Source organism: Aquarana catesbeiana, linkage group LG02 (assembly GCF_042186555.1).
Source record: "Aquarana catesbeiana isolate 2022-GZ linkage group LG02, ASM4218655v1, whole genome shotgun sequence".
NCBI classification, from domain to species: Eukaryota; Metazoa; Chordata; class Amphibia; order Anura; family Ranidae; genus Aquarana; species Aquarana catesbeiana.
Window position 1 is genome coordinate 786,409,737 of NC_133325.1, and position 22,124 is coordinate 786,431,860.

A 22,124-nucleotide genomic window follows, 5' to 3' on the forward strand; every position below is an offset into this window, starting at 1 on the left:
ATTAATTTGGAACCACTAATCAATATGAGGATAGGAGTTGCCTATCATCAATTTAACTGAGTCAATTTTGTTCCCACAAATAGAGCTTTCTTTTGGTGGTATTTGATCACCTCTGGGGTTTTTATTTGTTGCTAAATAAACCATAAAGACAGAAAGTTTTGCAAAAATAAAAAGTTTTTGTTATAAAATTTTGTAAATAAGCAAGTTTTCTCCTTCACTGATGGGCACGGAGGAGGCTGCACTGACAACGTGGCACCAATGAGGTGGTACTGATGGGCGGCACGCATTGCCAATGGGCACCGATTGGCATCTGCCTGGGCACTGATTGGCATATCCCTGGTGGCCCAGGGTGGCATACCTGGTGGGCATCCTTTGAGGCCATCCCTGGTGGTCCTGGGGGCATCCCCGGTGGTCCTGGGCAGGCATCCGCAGGGGGGGGGGCTGCGCTGGTAAAAAAAAATCAGCACAGACCTCCCCAGTCAGGAGAGCCGCCGTCTGTCAGACGTGAGTGAGGAAAAGGCGACACACGGCTCTTCCTGTTTGCACTGTGATCAGCTGCGATTGGACACAGCTGATCACGTGGTAAAGAGCCTACGTCAAAGGCTCTTTAGCGAGATCGATGTTGCGGTGCGTCAGACTGACACACCACCGATCACCACTCTGCATGCCCCCACGGCTTATCCTGCTGGACGTCATACGATGCCCAGTCAGGATAACTGAACCACCGCCCGGGACGTCATTTTGCTATGGGCCAGGCAGTTAATTATTAATAACTTTTTTTATTATTAATAAATTTGTTACGTCCAATTCGTTTAGATATGACATTAGTTATTTTGGATAATTCGTAACTTCGGATAAATTCATATTTGTTACGTTCACTAACAGACAAAATTTGAAAGGGAATTATAATTTAATAGTTACGTTATTTCAGATTTTCTGGTTTTCAAAATTTGGGGTTACGTTAATTAGGATATTTCCCAATTTGTCAAAATTAGTTAAACTAATTCGGAACAAAATGAATTGTACACGTCTAGTACAGACTCCTTTCCTAGACTGGAATTGCTTCATCTGATCTCAGTGCACACTGAGAGTCTCACAAGGGGCATGAGAAGCTTCAGCAAGTCAGATAGAGTCCCCCTCATTTCCTGGTTGTGGGACAGGGGTGGACTGGGCTGGTGGGGCAGGGGGACAACTGCCCCCCCCCCCCCCCCCCCCAGGGCGCTCTGATACCACGTAAAAAAGGCTGCACTGCTTTCTCCGCAGACTCGCCCAAAGGTGTCCTGATGAAGAGGAGTAAAAAGTCCCCGCAGGCTTCCAACCAAGTGCGGGACGTGGATAGAATGCAGGCGCCTCCCCCTCCCCCACATGGATGGTGTATGTTGTGTCAAAGCAGAGGCCAGCTCTGTGCCCCACCGAAGGCTCTACTGTCCTGGCCGGCTCTGCCTGAGCCACCACGGCTCCCCCTGCTGACCAGTTTGGGAACCCAGAGTCGGTGCAACAGGCGCTGTCCAGCCAGTCCGCCTGGTGAGCAGAGAGTACCTGGAGCGGACCTTCAGACTGGGATGGGAGTCAAGAAAGTATGCATCAAAATATAAAAAAAAAAAAAAAAAAAAAAAAAAAAAAGAAAAACAAAGCAAACTGTAGGTTTAGGTGCAATGGAGGTCCAGGAACTGATTATAATGCCTGGCAGGGCTGTCTGTATTACACGACCAGCTGAACAGAAGGACAAATCTTCACAGCTAAAACAGTGTATATTATATAATTTTCCAGCTATGTCCTGCTTACAATCCTCAGCGGAGTCGGAGTAGCTGCTCCTGTCAGCATGCTGGTTCTCATTGCCGTTCAGGTCCAGCGCCAGGGCGGGGGTCCCAATGTGTGAACGGAGGCTGCTTTGCCTGCTGGAGTTCAGGAGGGGGCTCTTCCCCGTTGTCCTCTCTCCCGCCCCCTCCTCTGGCATGATCTGTGAGGCGATCTGGGAAGGAGAGGTGGACATTAGAAGACATACACCGATCTGCCATAACATTCTGACCACTGATAGGTAAAATGAATAATATTGATTGAATTGTTCCAATAGTATCTGAAAGTGGATGGGATATATAGAAAGGCAGCAAGCGAACATGTCCCTAAAGTTGGTGTTGAAAGCAAGGAAAAAAAAAAAATGGGCAAGCCTAAAGATTTGAGTGACTGACATAGGCCAAATTGTAATGTCTAGACCAGCGTTTCTCAACCCCAGTCCTCAAGGCACACCAGCAGGCCATGTGTTCAGACTGTCCATTTTTTTTGCACAGGTGATTTAATCAGTTTCACTGCCTTCGTAATTACCACGGCCGATTCATCTGAGGGAAATCCTGAAAACATGGCCTGTTGGGCGCCTTGAGGACTGGAGTTGGGAAATGCTGGTCTAGCCAACTGGGTCAGAGCAACTCCAAAACTGCAGCTCTTGTAGGATGTTCCCAGTCTACAGTTGTCAGGACCAACCAAAAGTGGTCCAAGGAAGGAAAACCGGTGAACCAGCGACAGGGTCATGGACAGGCAAGGCTCACGGATGTACGTGGGGAGCAAAGACAGGACCTTGTAGTCTGATCCAGTAATGGAAGAAGGCAAACCAGCGAGGCAGTGTGACGTTTTTGGCAATTATCTGTTTGGGAACCTTGGGTCCCGTCATTCATATGGATGTTACTATGAAGTCCATGCCTTGATGGGTCAGGGCTGTTTTGGCGGCAAAAGGGGAACCTACTCAACATTAGATCGGTGGTCATAATGTTATGACTAAATCGGTTTATATTTGTCCTGTCTAGACATTTAACATTTCCTTACTCCAAAATAAGTACCGTATATACTCGAGTATAAGCCGACCCGAATATAAGCCGAGGCACCTAAATTTACCACAAAAAACCTGGGAAAACTTATTGACTTGAATATAAGCCTAGGGTGAGAAATGTGCAGCTACTGTAAGTGGAAAAGAGGGTCAACAATGCCCATTTGCAGCCTCACTGTGCCCATTTGCAGCCATAGGTCCCCTGAACTTCAAATTCGGTAGTTAAGGGTTCCTAGATGCCCCCTAGCTGCAGCCAAAATTTGGGGTCTCTGGACCCAAAGGGTCCCCGAAATGACATTGCTGCAGATGAACACAGTTGACCGACTTTGGGGCCCCGTATCTCGGAGCCACTTGGTGCTAGGAACCCCAAATTTGGTGCGCAAACCCAGTGGAACTAGCACTACAACATATCCAGCTGGGTTTCCTAGCACTAAGTGGCCCCAAGATACGGGGCCCCAAATTCGGTTCAGAAAATGTCAAGCACTTTTCTGCAGCAGAGAATGACACCAAATTTGGGGTTCCTAGCACCAAATGGCCCCGAGATACAGGGCCCCAAAGTCGGTTTGGAAAAGGTAATTCTCTGCTGCAGAAAAGTGCTTGACTCGAATATAAGCCGAGAAGGGCATTTTCAGCACAAAAAAAAAAAAAAAAATTGGCTGAAAAACTGGGCTTACACTCGAGTATATACGGTACTTAGGGACATACATACATAATTGCCTCCATCAAGAAACACATCAAAACCACCATCTCACATGGCCATCACCCCAAAACCATACATGATGGACCTTGATTATTGCATAAACGATAGCCCTCTCTTGGCACTCACGAATCAGAAATGGAGCACCCCCTGCCCCTCTCAGTATGATTCCTAGCAAAAAAAAAAAAACATGTTTCCCGCCATGACCCATTCCTAGCAAAGAAAAAAAAAACAAACAAAAAAAAAAAAAAACAAACAAACAAACAAAAAAAAAGCCATGGACCCCCCCCCCCCCACGTACCATTCTCACAAAAAACACAAACCCCCCCCCCCCCCCCCCCACAAACACATGACCCCCACCATGTCTTATTCCCACCAAAAACACAAATGACTCCCACCACGTCCCATTCCCACCAAAAAAAAAACCCACAAACACATGACCCCCACCATGTCACATTCCAACCAAAAACACATGACCCCCCCACCATGTCCTATTCCCTGCAAAGAAAAAAAACCATGACCCCCCCCCCAGAGCACCCCCTTGTCCTCTCAGTGGAAATATAGATTCCCCTCATCCCCTACACATAAGAAAACTAGCACTCTAGCACCCCCCACCGATGACCCCCATACCCAGTAAAAGCAGTGCACCCCCCTGTTGAACACTTCTCCCTCCTTCTCAGCATACCTGCCAACCCCCACCCCCATCCTACACTCCTCACCAGCATAGATACAGCCACCGGCAGGATGATTCTCACCATTTGTAGGATGTTCAGCGAGTCGGTCTCAGTTTGGGAGATCCCATCCCTCACCTGGGAAGCTCCCCGAGAGGTCTTCTCACCCTTCTCTCCCGCATCCTCGCTCACTGCCTTGCCTAGAGTCCTGCAGATAGAAGAGACTCTGAATATTGTGACCGGGATCAAGACACAACTATTTACCTATTGCGTCCCAATTTAATAACTGTCATTATAGACCTGGATGATTATAACTGTCGGCAGAATTGTATGATATATGACAGTACTATTCAAATAAGGTCAAGACAGGACAGTAAATTCTGATGGCTCCGTCCTGTGTGACCAGGAATCGTTCTGCACTGCTGTTGCCCATTACAGGATTTGGAACCGGAACGCATTGCAGTTAGACTGACCTGGTACATTACTAACAGGCACCAGCTGGCACCTGCTGGCATCCTGACAACCAGGGACTCATTCCTGCTGTCAGCAGAATGTAAACAGAATAAGTGCCAGTTAAAAAAAAAAAAAAAAAAAAAAAAAAAAAAAAAAAACACAAAAAAAAACACACACACACACACACACACACACACACACACACACACACACACACACACCATGGGGGTCCCCCCAATCCTTACCAGGCCCTTTGGGTCTGGTATGGTTTTTAAAGGGAGAACCCCACAGCAAAAAAATAAATAAAATAAGGTGTGGGATCCCCCCACACATCCGTACCAGACCCTTATGTGAGCATGCAGCCCGGCAGGCCAGGAAAGGTAGAGGATGGGTGAACGCCCCCCTCCTAAACCATACCAGGCCACATGCCCTCAGCAGGACCCCCCAAGCAAAGCACCTTGATCCCATGTTGATTAGGGCAAAGGCCTCCTCCCACAACCCTTGCCCAGTGGTTGTGGGGGGTGCGGAGGGAAGCTTACCAGAATCTGGACCCCCCCCCCCCCCCATGTGAATAAGTATAGGGTACATAGTACCCGTACTCATTCACCCACATTTTTTTAAAAATAAATTTAAAAAAAAAAAAAAAAAAAAAACACACCACATCGTTTTTGACAAGTACTTTATTAACAAAAAATAAATAGGTCCCCTCAATTTAAACACCATCATCAATCATGAACACCAGCAGCCGATCCACACAAATGAAACCCCCGCTGAACACATCCGCTCCCATTGCTGACACTTGATGACTGACAGCCGCTTCCTCCCTGCCACTGAGTAAACTTGGGGACAGGGTGGTCACCTTGTGACAAGACATCACTCGGAGACCTCACCCCATGACATCATAGGCAGGTCACCTGATTACATATTATTAACGATTTATATAGCGCCAACAGTTTACGCAGCGCTTTACAATGTAGAGGGGGAAAGCACATTTACAGTACTGTTCAATACAGAAAGGACAGGAGGGCCCTGCTCGTAGAGTATACATAACAGACCCGAAGGGCATGGTATGGATCGGTGGGGGACCCCCACACTTTATTTTCATCCTGGCTCTTCTGTTTACATTCTGCTGTCAGCGGGGAATCCAGCTGACAGCAGGTATGACTCATGGTTGTTAGGAAGCTGGCGGGTGCCATCAGCAGCAGGGATGAGTCACAAAAAAGTAAAAAATTAAAATATATATATAAAAAAAAATCACATCTGAACCACATCACCTCGCAGTACAACTGCCCCTTGAAAATGCACCGCATCAGTATGAACCCAGGCTAATTGTTCTGTGCGAAAATGGCAAAATCAAATTGTCTCAGGCTATGTACTTTGCATGTTGAGTTTTTTTTGTATGAATTAAGGAGAAGAGGGAGTGGTTTGGGAACATACGACATTATAGTCACTAGAGAGATTAGATCCTTCTCACCTGGCTGCCCCGGTGTCCTCAGCTGGCATAGCTAGGCTGTCCATCTCCTCATTATTCAGGCCCAGCTCTGTGCCATAGCTTTGCTGTACCAGTTGCCAGAACTCCTTCTTGGTCAGACTCTGTGGAGAGAGGAATTATGGGGGTCATATGTTTTGTTTATATCCCAATTACTTGACTTCAGACACTTGTCCTGGGCTCTCTGGGTCAGGGACCCGATTCTGTAGACCAGAGGTCTCCTAACTGCAGCCCAGAGGCCAGATGTGGCCCTTTGCTTGCCTTTATCTGGCTCTTAGGGCACTCTGTCTCCCACGGACACCAATGGTGGAGCACTATTCTTTCCACTGGTACCAATTATGGGGCACTATCACTCCCACTAACACCAATGATGCGTTTTTTTTTTTTTTTTTTACTCCCACTGACCACAAAGCCTATGGTGTCCTTTTATGAAACTGAGATCAGCGGCGATCCCGAGTCTCACCGCTGATCTCAGCTCATTACCAGTTTATGAAACTGAGATAATCAGCGGAGAAACATGTTCTCCGCTGATTATCTCAGCAGAGTGAGAATTCACAGAAACGGCCAGTTTATCAAGGTGCGATCTGTGACAGAATTCTCACTTTCTGATTCACCATTTCAGAAGTGGAGAATCAGAGTGAGAAGCCTGAAACTGGCTGATATTCTGGAGAAAGAAAGAAGGTGTCCGTTTATGAAGCAGTGATCAGCGGTGATCCCGAGGATCACCGCTGATCACAGTCCATAAACAGTTTATGAAACAGTGATAATCGGGGGAGAACATGTTTGAACTTGTTCTCCCGCCGATTATCTCTACACACGGAGAATTCTCATGAATGACACAGTAAGGGCCAGTTTATGAAGCGGTGATCTCACCGCTTCACTGGCGATCTGTATCAGAATTCACACTCCCAGGTTCACCAGCTCAGAGGTGGTGAATCGGGGAGTGAAGAGGAAATCTGGGGGGATCTGAGAGGGAAGGAGGAAGATTTTTAACTTCCTTATGCCTCGTTCAGACCCCCCCAACACTGTAAGCATGTCCCCCTGTCATATTTATGTGTATACATATATATACATATAATGTGTATATGTATATATATATCATGTGTGTGTATATACACATGTATATATAATGTGTGTGTGTGTATACATATGTATATAATGTAGGGGGACTCATTTTTATTAACATTAATCGTCCGTGTATTGAGCGGTGATAATTTATCACCCGCTTAATAAACTGACATCTCTGTATTTCTGGTGCTGTAATCTCGTAAAGTCTCACGAGATTCCAGTATCAGGGGCCGTTCTCCACTGTTTGAAGCATTTGTAGATCTCTTCACTCCTCCGAAGGTGAAGCGATCTACAAAGCTTCATAAACTGGCACACAGAGGAGAAAGATCTTCACTGTGAATGCCGGAGAACGAAGCAGTGAATAGATTTCACTGCTTCATAAACGGACACCGAAGTCTTTTGACTTCTTTCTTTCACCAAACAGTCAGAGCACACACCCCAAAACCAGCAGGATAGGAATTTATAATGTATGTATGTATGTATGTATGTATGTATGTATGTATGTATGTATGTATGTATGTATATATATATATATATATATATATATATATATATATATATATATATATATATATATATATATATATATATATATATATATATATATATATTATATATATATATAGAGCTATATATAGATACATACATATATATGTATCTTTATATAGATATATATATTTTTTTTTTTAGATGTTCACGTCTCTGGCTGGGTTCACACTTGTGCGATGCGTGAACCAGCGTGATTCCTGTGCGGGTTTTCACATCGCACCTACATTGACATCTGCGCACCACTGCGGGTGTCAATGTAAAGTTAATGACACCCCCAGATCATTTCACAGATCGCAGTGCGAACTATGTAATGGTGCAGGAATCGGATCGCATGGGTGTTCACACCCATGCGATCCGATTCCAGTGCGGACCAAATAAAGGGTCCTGTACCATTTTGGTGCAAATGCAATATGATTTAGGGCCAGTTCCCACTGCTGCGGTGTCCGAGATCGGATGTGATTCGCACCGCAGTGCAAAATCAAATCCGATCTCTGTGCGATGCGATTTCAGCCATACAGATAGTTTTGCTAAATTTGCATTGCCCTCAGACCAAACTCTTACAGGACCCTTTTTTTGGTCCACAGCAGAATCGGATTGCATGGGTGTTCACACCCATGCGATTCGATTACTGTCCGAGTTTGCAGATCGCACTGCGATATGCGAACTGATTTGGGGGTGTTAACTTTTAGGCCCAGTTCACACTTGTGCGATGCCGGACATCGCACAGGCATCGCATGTTATTTGCAGCACACTGCCATTCACATTACATGCGATGTCTGTGCGGTGCGATATCAGCTGTACAGATAGTATGGCTGATATCGCACCGCATTCGGTGCAAACACGCACAGGACCCTTTTTTCTGTTCGGACCAGAATCGGATCGCATGTGTGTTCACACATATGCGATCCGATTCATGTCCGAACTGTCAGTTCGCAGTGCGATATGCAAGCTGATCTGGGGGTGTCCTTAACAATGTATTGACACTCCCCAGCGATTCGCATATGGCAGTGTGAACTGACATGCGAGTCGGTGCGATGCGGGAACCCGCAGTGGATTCGCAGTGTTCTCGCATCGCACCAGTTTATCAATTTTTATGTTTATCTATAATGAAATATATTTTATTTTAATTTATTAATAAATATTTATACTTGTATACTTTATTAAAATTATTTTTTTAATGATTATAAATGTATTTTGCATTTATATGAATGGTGTATAGCTGCATTACATATGTGCATTACATTCATTTACTATACACCATTCACATTTAAATAGGAACATGTATGATCTTTAAATATTGATAAAAACAATGTTTTTTTTATAATTAGGTTAATGTATATTGTGTAGGGGGAATTTATCTTTATTATTTTATTAATATGTTGGGGAATAATGTGTGCTGATTTGTGTTAAACTTTTGTATTTTATGGTTCCTCATACTGTAATCCCGCTATATCACACGAGATTACAGTGAGAGGAGCCATTCTCAGGAGTTCCCGGCGTTTGTAGATCGCTCCTCAACTCAACATGAGAAGCGATCTACACACTTCATAACAGGCACTCAGAGGAGAGCGATCTCCTCTGAGAATGCCTGAGAACTGAAAAGCGGTATTTTACCGCACTTTCATAAAAGGACACCTATGGCATGGTTTACTCCCACCAATGCCAGGACATTTTCTATCCCCACTGGCTATAGTCTGCCCCCCCTAAAGTTTGAAGGGAAGTAAACTGGCCCTTTGTTTTGAAAGTTTGGAGACCCCTGCTCTAGACCAGCCATTCTAAACCAGAGTTTAGTTTAATCCTAGGGTTCTTCCACTGGTCACTTGAGATGTGGCTGATTTACGTACATTTGATGGTTTCTGCATAATTCTGGGATCACAGCCAGTTGGCTGAATAACACCAATGGTATTTGTAAGCAGCATTCTGATCACCAATCTAAGGAACATTCTTCCTACCAACCACCAATGTAAGGAAGATTCTTCTGACCATCAATGTAAAGGGCATTTTCCCACCATCAATGGATAAATTGGCTTTAGCAGAATTCCCCAAGACCTGAAAATTATTTTTAAAGGTTCCTCTAGGGTAGCCTATACTTAATCTCTTCAACACAGAGGAACCTTTAAAATACCTTTCTGGGCTCAGGGAGAATGACTCCCTTATAGAAAGCTAAAAAGATCAACGGTGTCAGTGGGCACTTAACCGAGAGGAAGAAATTGCTCATTGTTAAAAGGAACCCCTACCAATCTCTGTAGGAACCCTAGGATTCCGTGGAACCCTGGTTGAGAAACCCTGCTCTATGGTAAAGAGTTTAAGAAAAGGCTGTTCCAGATCCATCTTGATCATGTAGCAGGAAGGTTACAAAACATAATTGACATAAATGTTTGGGTAGCATGATGTGTCATGGAAACTAGAAGGCGACAAAGCTCTGAATATATTTTGTTTGGCGCCGATGTGGGAAGTCCGACAGGCTGTTGAACCATAAGGCATTATTGTGAGATTCTCAATTGTCAGCTGTTTACTCAAACAAATAACATTGAAAACAGAATGACAATGGAACTAAAATTCCATCACATAAAACAAATACAGCCTTTACAATGAATTACACAGCCCCAGAAACACTTTTGTTGTCTCTGGAAACCAAGTTCTCAATTTGTATTGCTTCCCTTAAATAGAACTACGGCCTCCCAAGGCGCAATTATAGGTCAGAAAAGTAAAGCTCATGTTAAGACCATCATACAGGAGTCTTAAGAATATATATATATATATATATATATATATATATATATATATATATATATATATATATATATATATATATTTACATATACATATACACACACACACACATACATATACACACACACACACACATTTTATTACACACCAGGTAGAAAAGAGACTAGAGAAACAATGTGAACAAATCCCCAGGCCCAGATGGCTTACACCCATGAGTTCTTAGAGAATTTAGCTCAGTTAGACCCCTTTCACACCAAGGCAGTTTTCAGGTTTTTTAGTGCTAAAAATAGCACCTGTAGAGCATCTGAAAATTGCCTCTCATGCCTCCCCAGTGTGAAAGGCCAAGTGCTTTCACACTGGGGGCAGTGCGCTTTACAGGATGGGGGAAAAAAAAAAAAAAAAAAAAAAAAAAAAAGCAAGCAGGCATCTTTGAGGCGGTGTAGGAGCGATGTATACACCGCTCCTACCCATTGGAATGAAAAAAAAAAAAAAAAAAAACTAGCGGTGCTTTACTGCTAACGGACCTGCCGCCCCAGAGTGAGAGCAGCCTTATAGTCCCGCTACTTTTTTAAATTATTGGAGGCACTGTAGTCATTGGAATGGCACAGAGCATTTTACAAGTAAAAAGGCACAATGCAGGTATACCTCAATAAACAAAATATATATTATATATTTATTGATTAAGATTTTCGTGTTCGATTAATCGATTTCTTTTTTTTTTTAAATCGATTGATCGACTAATTTCGATTATAACGCACATACAGATCCAGCTACTTTTATCTGATCTAGCACCGTTATTATGGCAACGGCTGAAGCCGGACGTCAAACTCAGCCTCACTGTAGTCAGTGCCTGGATTACACAGTCTGCGGGCATCTCCCGCTGTGTGTCTCAGAGCGGAGTGTGAAAACTTTGGCCGAGCTGTGAGAAAGGTCCCGCCCTCCTCCTAGATCAGCTCATGCGATAGACAGAACACTGCGTCTATCACACGAGCTGATCTAGGAGGAGGGTGGGGCTTTTCTCACAGCGCGGCCAAAGTTTTCACACTCAGCTCGGAGACCCACAGCGGGAGAAGCGGGGGGAGGAGGAATGAGGAGCGCTGCAGCCACAGCTTGGCCCAAAGCGGCCCCAGGGCAGGCAGCCTACCGATCAAAAAAATTTTGATCAATCAAAATTTAAACGATTAACCGAGGAATTAATCGTTAATTTCCGCAGTATATATATATATATATATATATATATATATATATATATATATATATATATATATATATATATATATATATATATATATATATATATATATATATATATATATATATATATATATATATATATATATCTATCTATATCTATATCTATATCTATATCTATCTTTATATAGATATAGGAGTCAGTCAGGGCTGCCACCAAAAAGACCAGAAGGTCCAACGAGCTAGGAGAAAAAAAAAAAAAAAAACAAAGGAGGGGCGCCTCTGAGTATATATATGTCTTACACATGAATGCCCTTACAGTCCTAGGGCCATTGTAGCCCATTGATACTGCAGAACAGCTTACTTGCAGTAAAGGAAGATTATATGCAAACTGATGGACAGACAATCTGATCACAGGTGTTCAGCTTCGAGAAATGCCTGAGAAAGGAGTGCCGCTATTCTCTCCACCAATATCTAGCAAACTCAGAAACGCGTCGCATAGTCATGACGTCACAGCTCGTGCCACGCTGTGCTTGCCCTCCAAGCCTTATTTTGGCTGCGAATACACGGCTGTGTCACTTCCACCCAGCGGACGCCGTACGAGCCTTGTAGACATAGCAGCACGGCCAATGACTGCCTCTGGCATCCTCACTGCTCTATTCCCGGAACACACAGCTGGATTGACTGTTTCACCTTTGACTTCATCCAATCTCGGTGTGTAATCTGAATATCTGAAGGAGAGTTTGCTGTGCTCAGCCATCCCACCCTATCCTTGCCTGGATCTGATGTGGTGCCAGCATCTTATGAACTCGCTGTGACTTGCAGTCCTCCATCCTCTCTTCAGCCCAGAGACGTATTTGAACACTACATTACAGTCTTCCATGTGAGTGGATATTGTTTTTCTTCAATAAATTGTTGATATACAGTGGGGACGGAAAGTATTCAGACCCCCTTACATTTTTCACTCTGTTATATTGCAGCCATTTGCTAAAATCATTTAAGTTCATTTTTTTTCCTCATTAATGTACACACAGAACCCCATATTGACAGAAAAACACACACATTGTTGAAATTTTTGCAGATTAAAAAAGAAAAACTGAAATATCACATGGTCCTAAGTATTCAGACCCTTTGCTGTGACATTCATATATTTAACTCAGGTGCTGTCCATTTCTTCTGATCATCCTTGAGATGGTTCTACGCCTTCATTTGAGTCCAGCTGTGTTTGATTATACTGATTGGGACTTGATTAGGAAAGCCACACACCTGTTTATATAAGACCTTACAGCTCACAGTGCATGTCAGAGCAAATGAGAATCATGAGGTCAAAAGGAACTGCCTGAAGAGCTCAAAGACAGAATTGTGGCAAGGCACAGATCTGGCCAAGGTTACAAAAAAAAAAAAAAAAAATTCTGCTGCGCTTAGGTTCCTAAGAGCACAGTGGCCTCCATTTACTTAAATGGCAGACATTTTGGACAATAAGAACCCTTCCTAGAGCTGGTCGTCCGGCCAAACTGAGCTATCGGGGGAGAAGAGCCTTGGTGAGAGAGGTAAAGAAGAACCCAAGATCACTGTGGCTGAGCTCCAGAGATACAGTCAGGAGATGGGAGAAAGTCGACCATCACTGCAGCCCTCCACCAGTCGGGGCTTTATGGCAGAGTGGCCCGACAGAAGCCTCTCCTCAGTGCAAGACACATGAAAGCCCGCATGGAGTTTGCTAAAAAAACACCTGAAGGACTCCAAGATGGTGAGAAATAAGATTCTCTGGTCTGGTGAGACCAAGATAGAACTTTCTGGCCTTAATTCTAAGTGGTATGTGTGGAGAAAACCAGGCACTGCTCATCACCTGTCCAATGCAGTCCCAACAGTGAAGCATGGTGGTGGCAGCATCATGCTGTGGGGTGTTTTTCAGCTGCAGGGACAGGACGACTGGTTGCAATCAAGGGAAAGATGAATGCAGCGAAGTACAGGGATATCCTGGACGAAAACCTTCGAGAGTGCTCAGGACCTCAGACTGGGCCGAAGGTTTACCTTCCAACAAGACAATGACCCTAAGCACACAGCTAAAATAACAAAAGGAGTGGCTTCACAACATTTCCGTGACTGTTTTTGAATGGCCCAGCCAGAGCCCTGACTTAAACCCAATTGAGCATCTCTGGAGAGACCTAAAAATGTCTGTTCACCAACGTTTACCATCCAACCTGACAGAACTGGAGAGGATCTGCAAGGAGGAATGGCAGAGGATCCCCAAATCCAGGTGTGAAAAACTTGTTGCATCTTTCCCAAAAAGACTCATGGCTGTATTAGATCAAAAGGGGCTTCTACTAAATACTGAGCAAAGGGTCTGAATACTTAGGACCATGTGATATTTCAGTTTTTCTTTTTTAATAAATCTGCAAAAATGTCAACAATTCTGTGTTTTTCTGTCAATATGGGGTGCTGTGTGTACATTAATGAGGAAAAAAAAAAAATTAACTTAAATGATTTTAGCAAATGGCTGCAATATAACAGAGTGAAAAATTTAAGGGGGTCTGAATACTTTCCCTCCCCACTGTATACTCAGAGGCCCCCCTCTTGTTTTTTTTCTCATTGGCATAGAGCAAATGTGGTACCAAGTTACAAAAAAGGATCAATATATATCCAGTACAAGGACTGGTTCGTCCAGTGCCCAGGGCAAGGCTGTAGAACTGTGCCCCCCCCCCCCAATGCGAATGCATGACTCTGAATGGGTGTACCACTCTGCACCCATTCTCTGCCCCCTTGCTACATCTGCCCATTTGTAGCATGGCCAATAGCTTGCTTTCTAGCAGCTAGCACTTGCACAGTATGAATCAAGCCCTGGCCCAATGATTGCCACTGCCAGACAAATACCAGAAGTGTGTGATGAGGGGACACCCCCCACCACTCTGCCTAGGGCAACTGCCCCCTCCTGCCCACCAGTTGTCCCGACTTTGTATGTATACCAGAAAACTACAGACCAGTCAGCCCAACATCAATAGTATGTAAAGTATTTGAGGGAAGGATTAGGGACGCTATACAAAAAAAAATTGTGAAGAAAGCATCATAAAAGTGACAACCTGCATGGATTTATAGTTACATAGTAGGTGAGGTTGAAAAAAGACACAAGTCCATTAAGTCCAACCTATGTGTGTGATTATGTGTCAGTATTACATTACATATCCCTGTATATTGCGGTCATTCAGGTGATTATCTAATAGTTTCTTGAAGCTATCAATGCTCCCCGCTGAGACCACCGCCTGTGGAAGGGAATTCCACATCCTTGCCGCTCTTACAGTAAAGAACCTTCTACGTAGTTTAAGGTTAACCTCTTTTCTTCTAATTGTAATGAGTGGCCACGAGTCTTATTAAACTTTCTTCTGCGAAAAAGTTTTATCCCTATTGTGGGGTCACCAGTACAGTATTTGTAAATTGAAATCATATCCCCTCTCAAGCGTCTCTTCTCCAGAGAGAATAAGTTCAGTGCTCGCAACCTTTCCTCATAACTAAGATCCTCCAGACCCTTTATTAGCTTTGTTGCCCTTCTTTGTACTCGCTCCATTTCCAGTACATCCCTCCTGAGGACTGGTGCCCAGAACTGGACAGCATACTCCAGGTGCGGCCGGACCAGAGTCTTGTAGAGCGGGAGAATTATCGTTTTATCTCTGGAGTTGATCCCCCTTTTAATGCACGCCAAAATTATGAAAGACCGTTTTTTATCAGACCAGCCTGTTATTGTTCTATGAGGAAGTAAGCGAGACAATGGGTGATGGATGTACAGTAGCTTAATCAAAGTTTTGCTAAAGCATTTGATACTGTACCTCAAAATAAGGTCTTTTGGATGATAAAATTGAACGTACATGGATAGGAAACTGGCTACATGAACAGTCAAGAGAGAGTACTAATTAAGGATTCATTCCCTGAATGGTCTAAAGTAGTGAGTGTTCTGTCTGGGGGGGGGGGGGGGGGGGGGGGGGGGCAATGCTATTCAAATAGTTTATTAAGGATATAGAAGTCTGAATCAAGAGCTCAATTTCAGCATTTGCTCATCATACCAAATCATGCCGGGAAATAACTTCGGCACAGAATACAGCATCTTACAGGAAGACCTGGACAAATACGAGGACTAGGATGGGCAGCTATATGACAGATGAGGTTCTATATTTAGGTCAGTAAGGAACCCTTCACTGGAAACACTTGAGATCAACAATGTGGAAGAGTGTCCACATAGCCTGTCCACCCTTCCACCCAACTCAAAATAGCTGAAACTTTTCTTTAGAAAATAACCGAAACTTATGTAAATTAAGAATCACCCAAAATTCATCCATTTTTCATCTCTGGTCTAAAGGAAATCTTTGGATTCTGCCATATCTTCTTGTAAGGTTGCAGAACTAACTTAACACTTTTCAGGATCGCTCTGAATATACTTTGCTGCAATAATGATTGGATTACGTCTTACACATGAATGCCCTTACAGTCCTGGGGCCATTGTAGCCCATTGATACTGCAGAACAGCTTACTTGCAGTAAAGGAAGGATTATATCCAAACTGATGGAAGACAATCTGATCACAGGTGTTCAGCTATGAAATGTTCTATAGGAATATTAAGTATCATTTCCCTGAAGAGGTAATCCTTTCCTATGTATGGCGTATGATTTCTAAACCACGCAATAAATTAAAGAACTCCTCCAATTCAAAGATGGGATATTAACCAGGATTTTTTTAAATTTAATGGTATTAAATTTGCAACTGATACAAAATTCTCCTCTTTGCAACCATATCAATAGTACTCCTATTTTGACAGTGAAAACATTTTGCCACCTTTTCTTTAAGCCAACCCCAAACACTTTAGCGCCGCAAATTTTTTTCGTAGATTACACTATACATATATTTTGTGATTAAATAACATTAATTATATGGAGTTAAATCACAAGAGTCCCCCCCCCCCCCCCCCTCGGCGTCTGAATCCACAGAGTGTGTCCCCCCCCCTCGGCGTCTGAATCCACAGAGTGTCCTCCCCCCCCCCCCTCGGCGTCTGAATCCACAGAGTGTCTCCCCCCCCCCTCGGCGTCTGAATCCACAGAGTGTCTCCCCCCCCCCCCCCTCGGCGTCTGAATCCACAGAGTGTCTCCCCCCCCCCACTCGGCGTCTGAATCCACAGAGTGTCTCCCCCCCCCCCCCTCGGCGTCTGAATCCACAGAGTGTCTCCCCCCCCCCCCTCGGCGTCTGAATCACAGAGTGTCTCCCCCCCCCCTCGGGCGTCTGAATCCACAGAGTGTCTCCCCCCCCCCCCTCGGCGTCTGAATCCACAGAGTGTCTCCCCCCCCCCTCGGCGTCTGAATCCACAGAGTGTCTCCCCCCCCCCTCGGCGTCTGAATCCACAGAGTGTCTCCCCCCCCCACCTCGGCGTCTGAATCCACAGAGTGTCTCCCCCCCCCCTCGGCGTCTGAATCCACAGAGTGTCTCCCCCCCCCCCCCCTCGCGTCTGAATCCACAGAGTGTCTCCCCCCCCCCCTCGGCGTCTGAATCCACAGTGTGTCTCCCCCCCCCCCCTCGGCGTCTGAATCCACAGAGTGTCTCCCCCCCTCGGCGTCTGAATCCACAGAGTGTCTCCCCCCCCTCGGCGTCTGAATCCACAGAGTGTCTCCCCCCCCCCCCTCGGCGTCTGAATCCAGTGTCTCCCCCCCCCCCCTCGGCGTCTGAATCCACAGAGTGTCTCCCCCCCCTCGGCGTCTGAATCCACAGAGTGTCCCCCCCCTCGGGGTCTGAATCCACAGAGTGTCCCCCCTCCTCGGCGTCTGAATCCACAGAGTGTCCCCCCCCAATCCCCGGGCGTCTGAATCCACAGAGTGTCCCCCCCCCAATCCCCGGGCATCTGAATCCACAGAGTGGATTAATAACATTAATTATATGGAGTTAAATCACAAGAGTCCCCCCCCCCCCTCGGCGTCTGAATCCACAGAGTGTCCCCCCCCCCTCGGCGTCTGAATCCACGAGTGTCCTCCCCCCCCCCCCCCCTCGGCGTCTGAATCCACAGAGTGTCTCCCCCCCCCCCCCTCGGCGTCTGAATCCACAGAGTGTCTCTCCCCCCCCCCCTCGGCGTCTGAATCCACAGAGTGTCTCCCCCCCCCTCGGCGTCTGAATCCACAGAGTGTCTCCCCCCCTCGCGTCTGAATCCACAGAGTGTCTCCCCCCTCGGCGTCTGAATCCACAGAGTGTCTCCCCCCCCCCCCCTCGGCGTCTGAATCCAGTGTCTCCCCCCCCCCTCGGCGTCTGAATCCACAGAGTCTCCCCCCCCCCCCTCGGCCGTCTGAATCCACAGAGTGTCTCCCCCCCTCGGCGTCTGAATCCACAGAGTGTCTCCCCCCTCGGCGTCTGAATCCACAGAGTGTCCCCCCCCTCGGGTCTGAATCCACAGAGTGTCCCCCCCCCTCGGCGTCTGAATCCACAGAGTGTCCCCCCTCCCCTCGGCGTCTGAATCCACAGAGTGTCCCCCCCAATCCCCGGGCGTCTGAATCCACAGAGTGTCCCCCCCATCCCCGGGCATCTGAATCCACAGAGTGGATTAAATAACATTAATTATATGGAGTTAAATCACAAGAGTCCCCCCCCCCCCCCCCCTCGGCGTCTGAATCCACAGAGTGTCCCCCTCCCTCGGCTCTGAATCCACAGAGTGTCCCCCCCAATCCCCGGGCATCTGAATCCACAGAGTGGATTAAATAACATTAATTATATGGAGTTAAATCACAAGAGTCCCCCCCCCCCCCTCGGCGTCTGAATCCACAGAGTGTCCCCCCCCCCTCGGCGTCTGAATCCACAGAGTGTCTCCCCCCCCCCCCCCCTCCGGCGTCTGAATCCACAGGTGTCTCCCCCCCCCTCGGCGTCTGAATCCACAGAGTGTCTCCCCCCCCCCCCCCCCTCGGCGTCTGAATCCACAGAGTGTCTCCCCCCCCCCCCCTCGGCGTCTGAAATCCACAGAGTGTCTCCCCCCCCCCCCTCGGCGTCTGAATCCCACAGAGTGTCTCTCCCCCCTCGGCGTCTGAATCCAAGGAGTGTCTCCCCCCCCCCTCGGCGTCTGAATCCACAGAGTGTCTCCCCCCCCCCCCTCGGCGTCTGAATCCACAGAGTGTCCTCCCCCCCCCTCGGCGTCTGAATCCACAGAGTGTCTCCCCCCCCTCGGCGTCTGAATCCACAGAGTGTCTCCCCCCCCCCCTCGGCGTCTGAATCCACAGAGTGTCTCCCCCCCCTCCCCCCCTCGGCGTCTGAATCCACAGAGTGTCTCCCCCCCCCCCCTCGGCGTCTGAATCCACAGAGTGTCTCCCCCCCCTCGGCGTCTGAATCCACAGAGTGTCTCCCCCCCCCTCGGCGTCTGAATCCACAGAGTGTCTCCCCCCCCCTCGGCGTCTGAATCCACAGAGTGTCTCCCCCCCCCCCCTCGGCGTCTGAATCCACAGAGTGTGTCCCCCCTCCCTCGGCGTCTGAATCCACCAGAGTGTCCCCCCCCAATCCCCGGGCGTCTGAATCCACAGAGTGTCCCCCCCCAATCCCCGGGCGTCTGAATCCACAGAGTGGATTAAATAACATTAATTATATGGAGTTAAATCACAAGAGTCCCCCCCCCCCTCGGCGACTGAATCCACAGAGTGTCTCCCCCCCCCCCTCGGCGTCTGAATCCACAGAGTGTGTCTCCCCCCCCCTCGGCGTCTGAATCCACAGAGTGTCTCCCCCCCCCCTCGGCGTCTGAATCCACAGAGTGTCTCCCCCCCCCCCTCGGCGTCTGAATCCACAGAGTGTCTCCCCCCCCCCTCGGCGTCTGAATCCACAGAGTGTCTCCCCCCCTCGGCGTCTGAATCCACAGAGTGTCTCCCCCTCGGCGTCTGAATCCACAGAGTGTCCCCCCCCCTCGGGGTCTGAATCCCACAGAGTGTCCCCCCCCCCTCGGCGTCTGAATCCACAGAGTGTCCCCCTCCCTCGCGTCTGAATCCACAGAGTGTCCCCCCCCCCCCAATCCCCGGCATCTGAATCCACAGAGTGTCCCCCCCAATCCCCGGGCATCTGAATCCACAGAGTGGATTAAATAACATTAATTTATATGGAGTTAAATCACAAGAGTCCCCCCCCCCCCCCCCTCGGCGTCTGAATCCCACAGAGTGTCCCCCCTCCCTCGGCGTCTGAATCCACAGAGTGTCCCCCCCCAATCCCCGGGCATCTGAATCCACAGAGTGGATTAAATAACATTAATTATATGGAGTTAAATCACAAGAGTCCCCCCCCCCCCTCGGCGTCTGAATCCACAGAGTGTCCCCCCCCCCCCCGGCGTCTGAATCCACAGAGTGTCTCCCCCCCCCCCCCCCCCCCCTCGCGTCTGAATCCACAGAGTGTCTCCCCCCCCCCCCTCGGCGTCTGAATCCACAGAGTGTCTCCCCCCCCCCCTCGGCGTCTGAATCCACAGAGTGTCTCCCCCCCCTCGGCGTCTGAATCCACAGAGTGTCTCCCCCCCCCCCTCGGCGTCTGAATCCACAGAGTGTCTCCCCCCCCCCTCGGCGTCTGAATCCACAGAGTGTCTCCCCCCCCTCTCGGCGTCTGAATCCACAGAGTGTCTCCCCCCCCTCGGCGTCTGAATCCCACAGAGTGTCCTCCCCCCCCCCCCTCGGCGTCCTGAATCCACAGAGTGTCTCCCCCCCCCCCTCGGCGTCTGAATCCACAGAGTGTCTCCCCCCCCCCTCGGCGTCTGAATCCACAGAGTGTCTCCCCCCCCCCTCGGCGTCTGAATCCACAGAGTGTCTCCCCCCCCTCGGCGTCTGAATCCACAGAGTGTCTCCCCCCCCCCTCGGCGTCTGAATCCACAGAGTGTCTCCCCCCCCCTCGGCGTCTGAATCCCACAGAGTGTCTCCCCCCCCCCCTCGGCGTCTGAATCCACAGAGTGTGTCCCCCTCCCTCGGCGTCCTGAATCCACAGAGTGCCCCCCCCCAATCCCCGGGCGTCTGAATCCACAGAGTGTCCCCCCCCAATCCCCGGGCGTCTGAATCCACAGAGTGGATTAAATAACATTAATTATATGGAGTTAAATCACAAGAGTCCCCCCCCCCCCTCGGCGACTGAATCCACAGAGTGTCTCCCCCCCCCCCTCGGCGTCTGAATCCACAGAGTGTGTCTCCCCCCCCCTCGGCGTCTGAATCCACAGAGTGTCTCCCCCCCCCCCTCGGCGTCTGAATCCACAGAGTGTCCTCCCCCCCCCCCTCGGCGTCTGAATCCACAGAGTGTCTCCCCCCCCCCCCCCTCGGCGTCTGAATCCACAGAGTGTCTCCCCCCCCCCCCCGGCGTCCTGAATCCACAGAGTGTCTCCCCCCCCCCCCCCCCCGGCGTCTGAATCCACAGAGTGTCTCCCCCCCCCCCCCCTCGGCGTCTGAATCCACAGAGTGTCTCCCCCCCCCCTCGGCGTCTGAATCCACAGAGTGTCTCCCCCCCCCCTCGGCGTCTGAATCCACAGAGTGTCTCCCCCCCCCCCCTCGGCGTCTGAATCCACAGAGTGTCTCCCCCCCCCCCCTCGGCGTCTGAATTCACAGAGTGTCCCCCCCCAATCCCCGGGCGTCTGAATCCACAGAGTGTCCCCCCCCCAATCCCCGGGCATCTGAATCCACAGAGTGTCCCCCCCCCGGCATCTGAATCCACAGAGTGTCCCCCCCGGGCGTCTGAATCCACAGAGTGTCCCCCCCCCGGGCGTCTGAATCCACAGAGTGTCCCCCCCCCCGGGCGTCTGAATCCACAGAGTGTCCCCCCCATCTCGGCGTCTGAATCCACAGAGTGTCCCCCATCTCAGCGTCTGAATCCACAGAGTGTGTCCCCCCCTCGGCGTCCTGAATCCACAGAGTGTGTCCCCCCCCTCGGCGTCTGAATCCACAGAGTGTGTCCCCCCCCTCGGCCGTCTGAATCCACAGAGTGTGTCCCCCCCCCTCGGCGTCTGAATCCACAGAGTGTGTCCCCCCCCCCCTCGGCGTCTGAATCCACAGAGTGTGTCCCCCCCCCTCGGCGTCTGAATCCACAGAGTGTGTCCCCCCCCCCCCTCGGCGTCTGAATCCACAGAGTGTGTCCCCCCCCCCCCTCGGCGTCTGAATCCACAGAGTTACGTTACACTGTAAAGGGGGACACTGCAGATGCTCATGTAAGGCAGAACTCTGGGGATTCTGATTAAGGAGGAACACAGCAAACACTGGTGTAAAGGGAGGGGGGGGGTCTATGATAACCAGAGCCCCCCACTTACATCACAGTACCCAGAGCCTGACTATTCACACATCCAGTTGTATGGACTCTACAACTACACATCATGAGCCTTGTAACACACAATCAGAGCACATTTGAGGCACGCGGGTGGTTATTCCTGGCAGGAAAGGAATGTAGATTGCTCTCGAGGACTAGAACACATGAAGTTAATACACCTGAGAGTCTCCATTCAACCTT

General features: G+C 48.5%; 1 protein-coding gene across 3 annotated transcripts in view; it reads right to left on the bottom strand.

Annotated features, from left to right (window-relative positions):
* GRAMD1C (GRAM domain containing 1C) overlaps positions 1–22,124 on the bottom strand; it is a 169,967-nt gene that overhangs the window by 31,511 nt on the left and 116,332 nt on the right. For all 3 annotated transcript variants that reach the window (XM_073617416.1, XM_073617415.1, XM_073617417.1), the window contains 3 exons: positions 6,114–6,232; positions 4,271–4,394; positions 1,786–1,972 (listed from right to left, as the gene is read on the bottom strand). In XM_073617416.1, the coding sequence (XP_073473517.1) occupies positions 1,786–1,972; positions 4,271–4,394; positions 6,114–6,232 (430 nt within the window). The remainder of the gene's footprint in view (positions 1–1,785; positions 1,973–4,270; positions 4,395–6,113; positions 6,233–22,124) is intronic.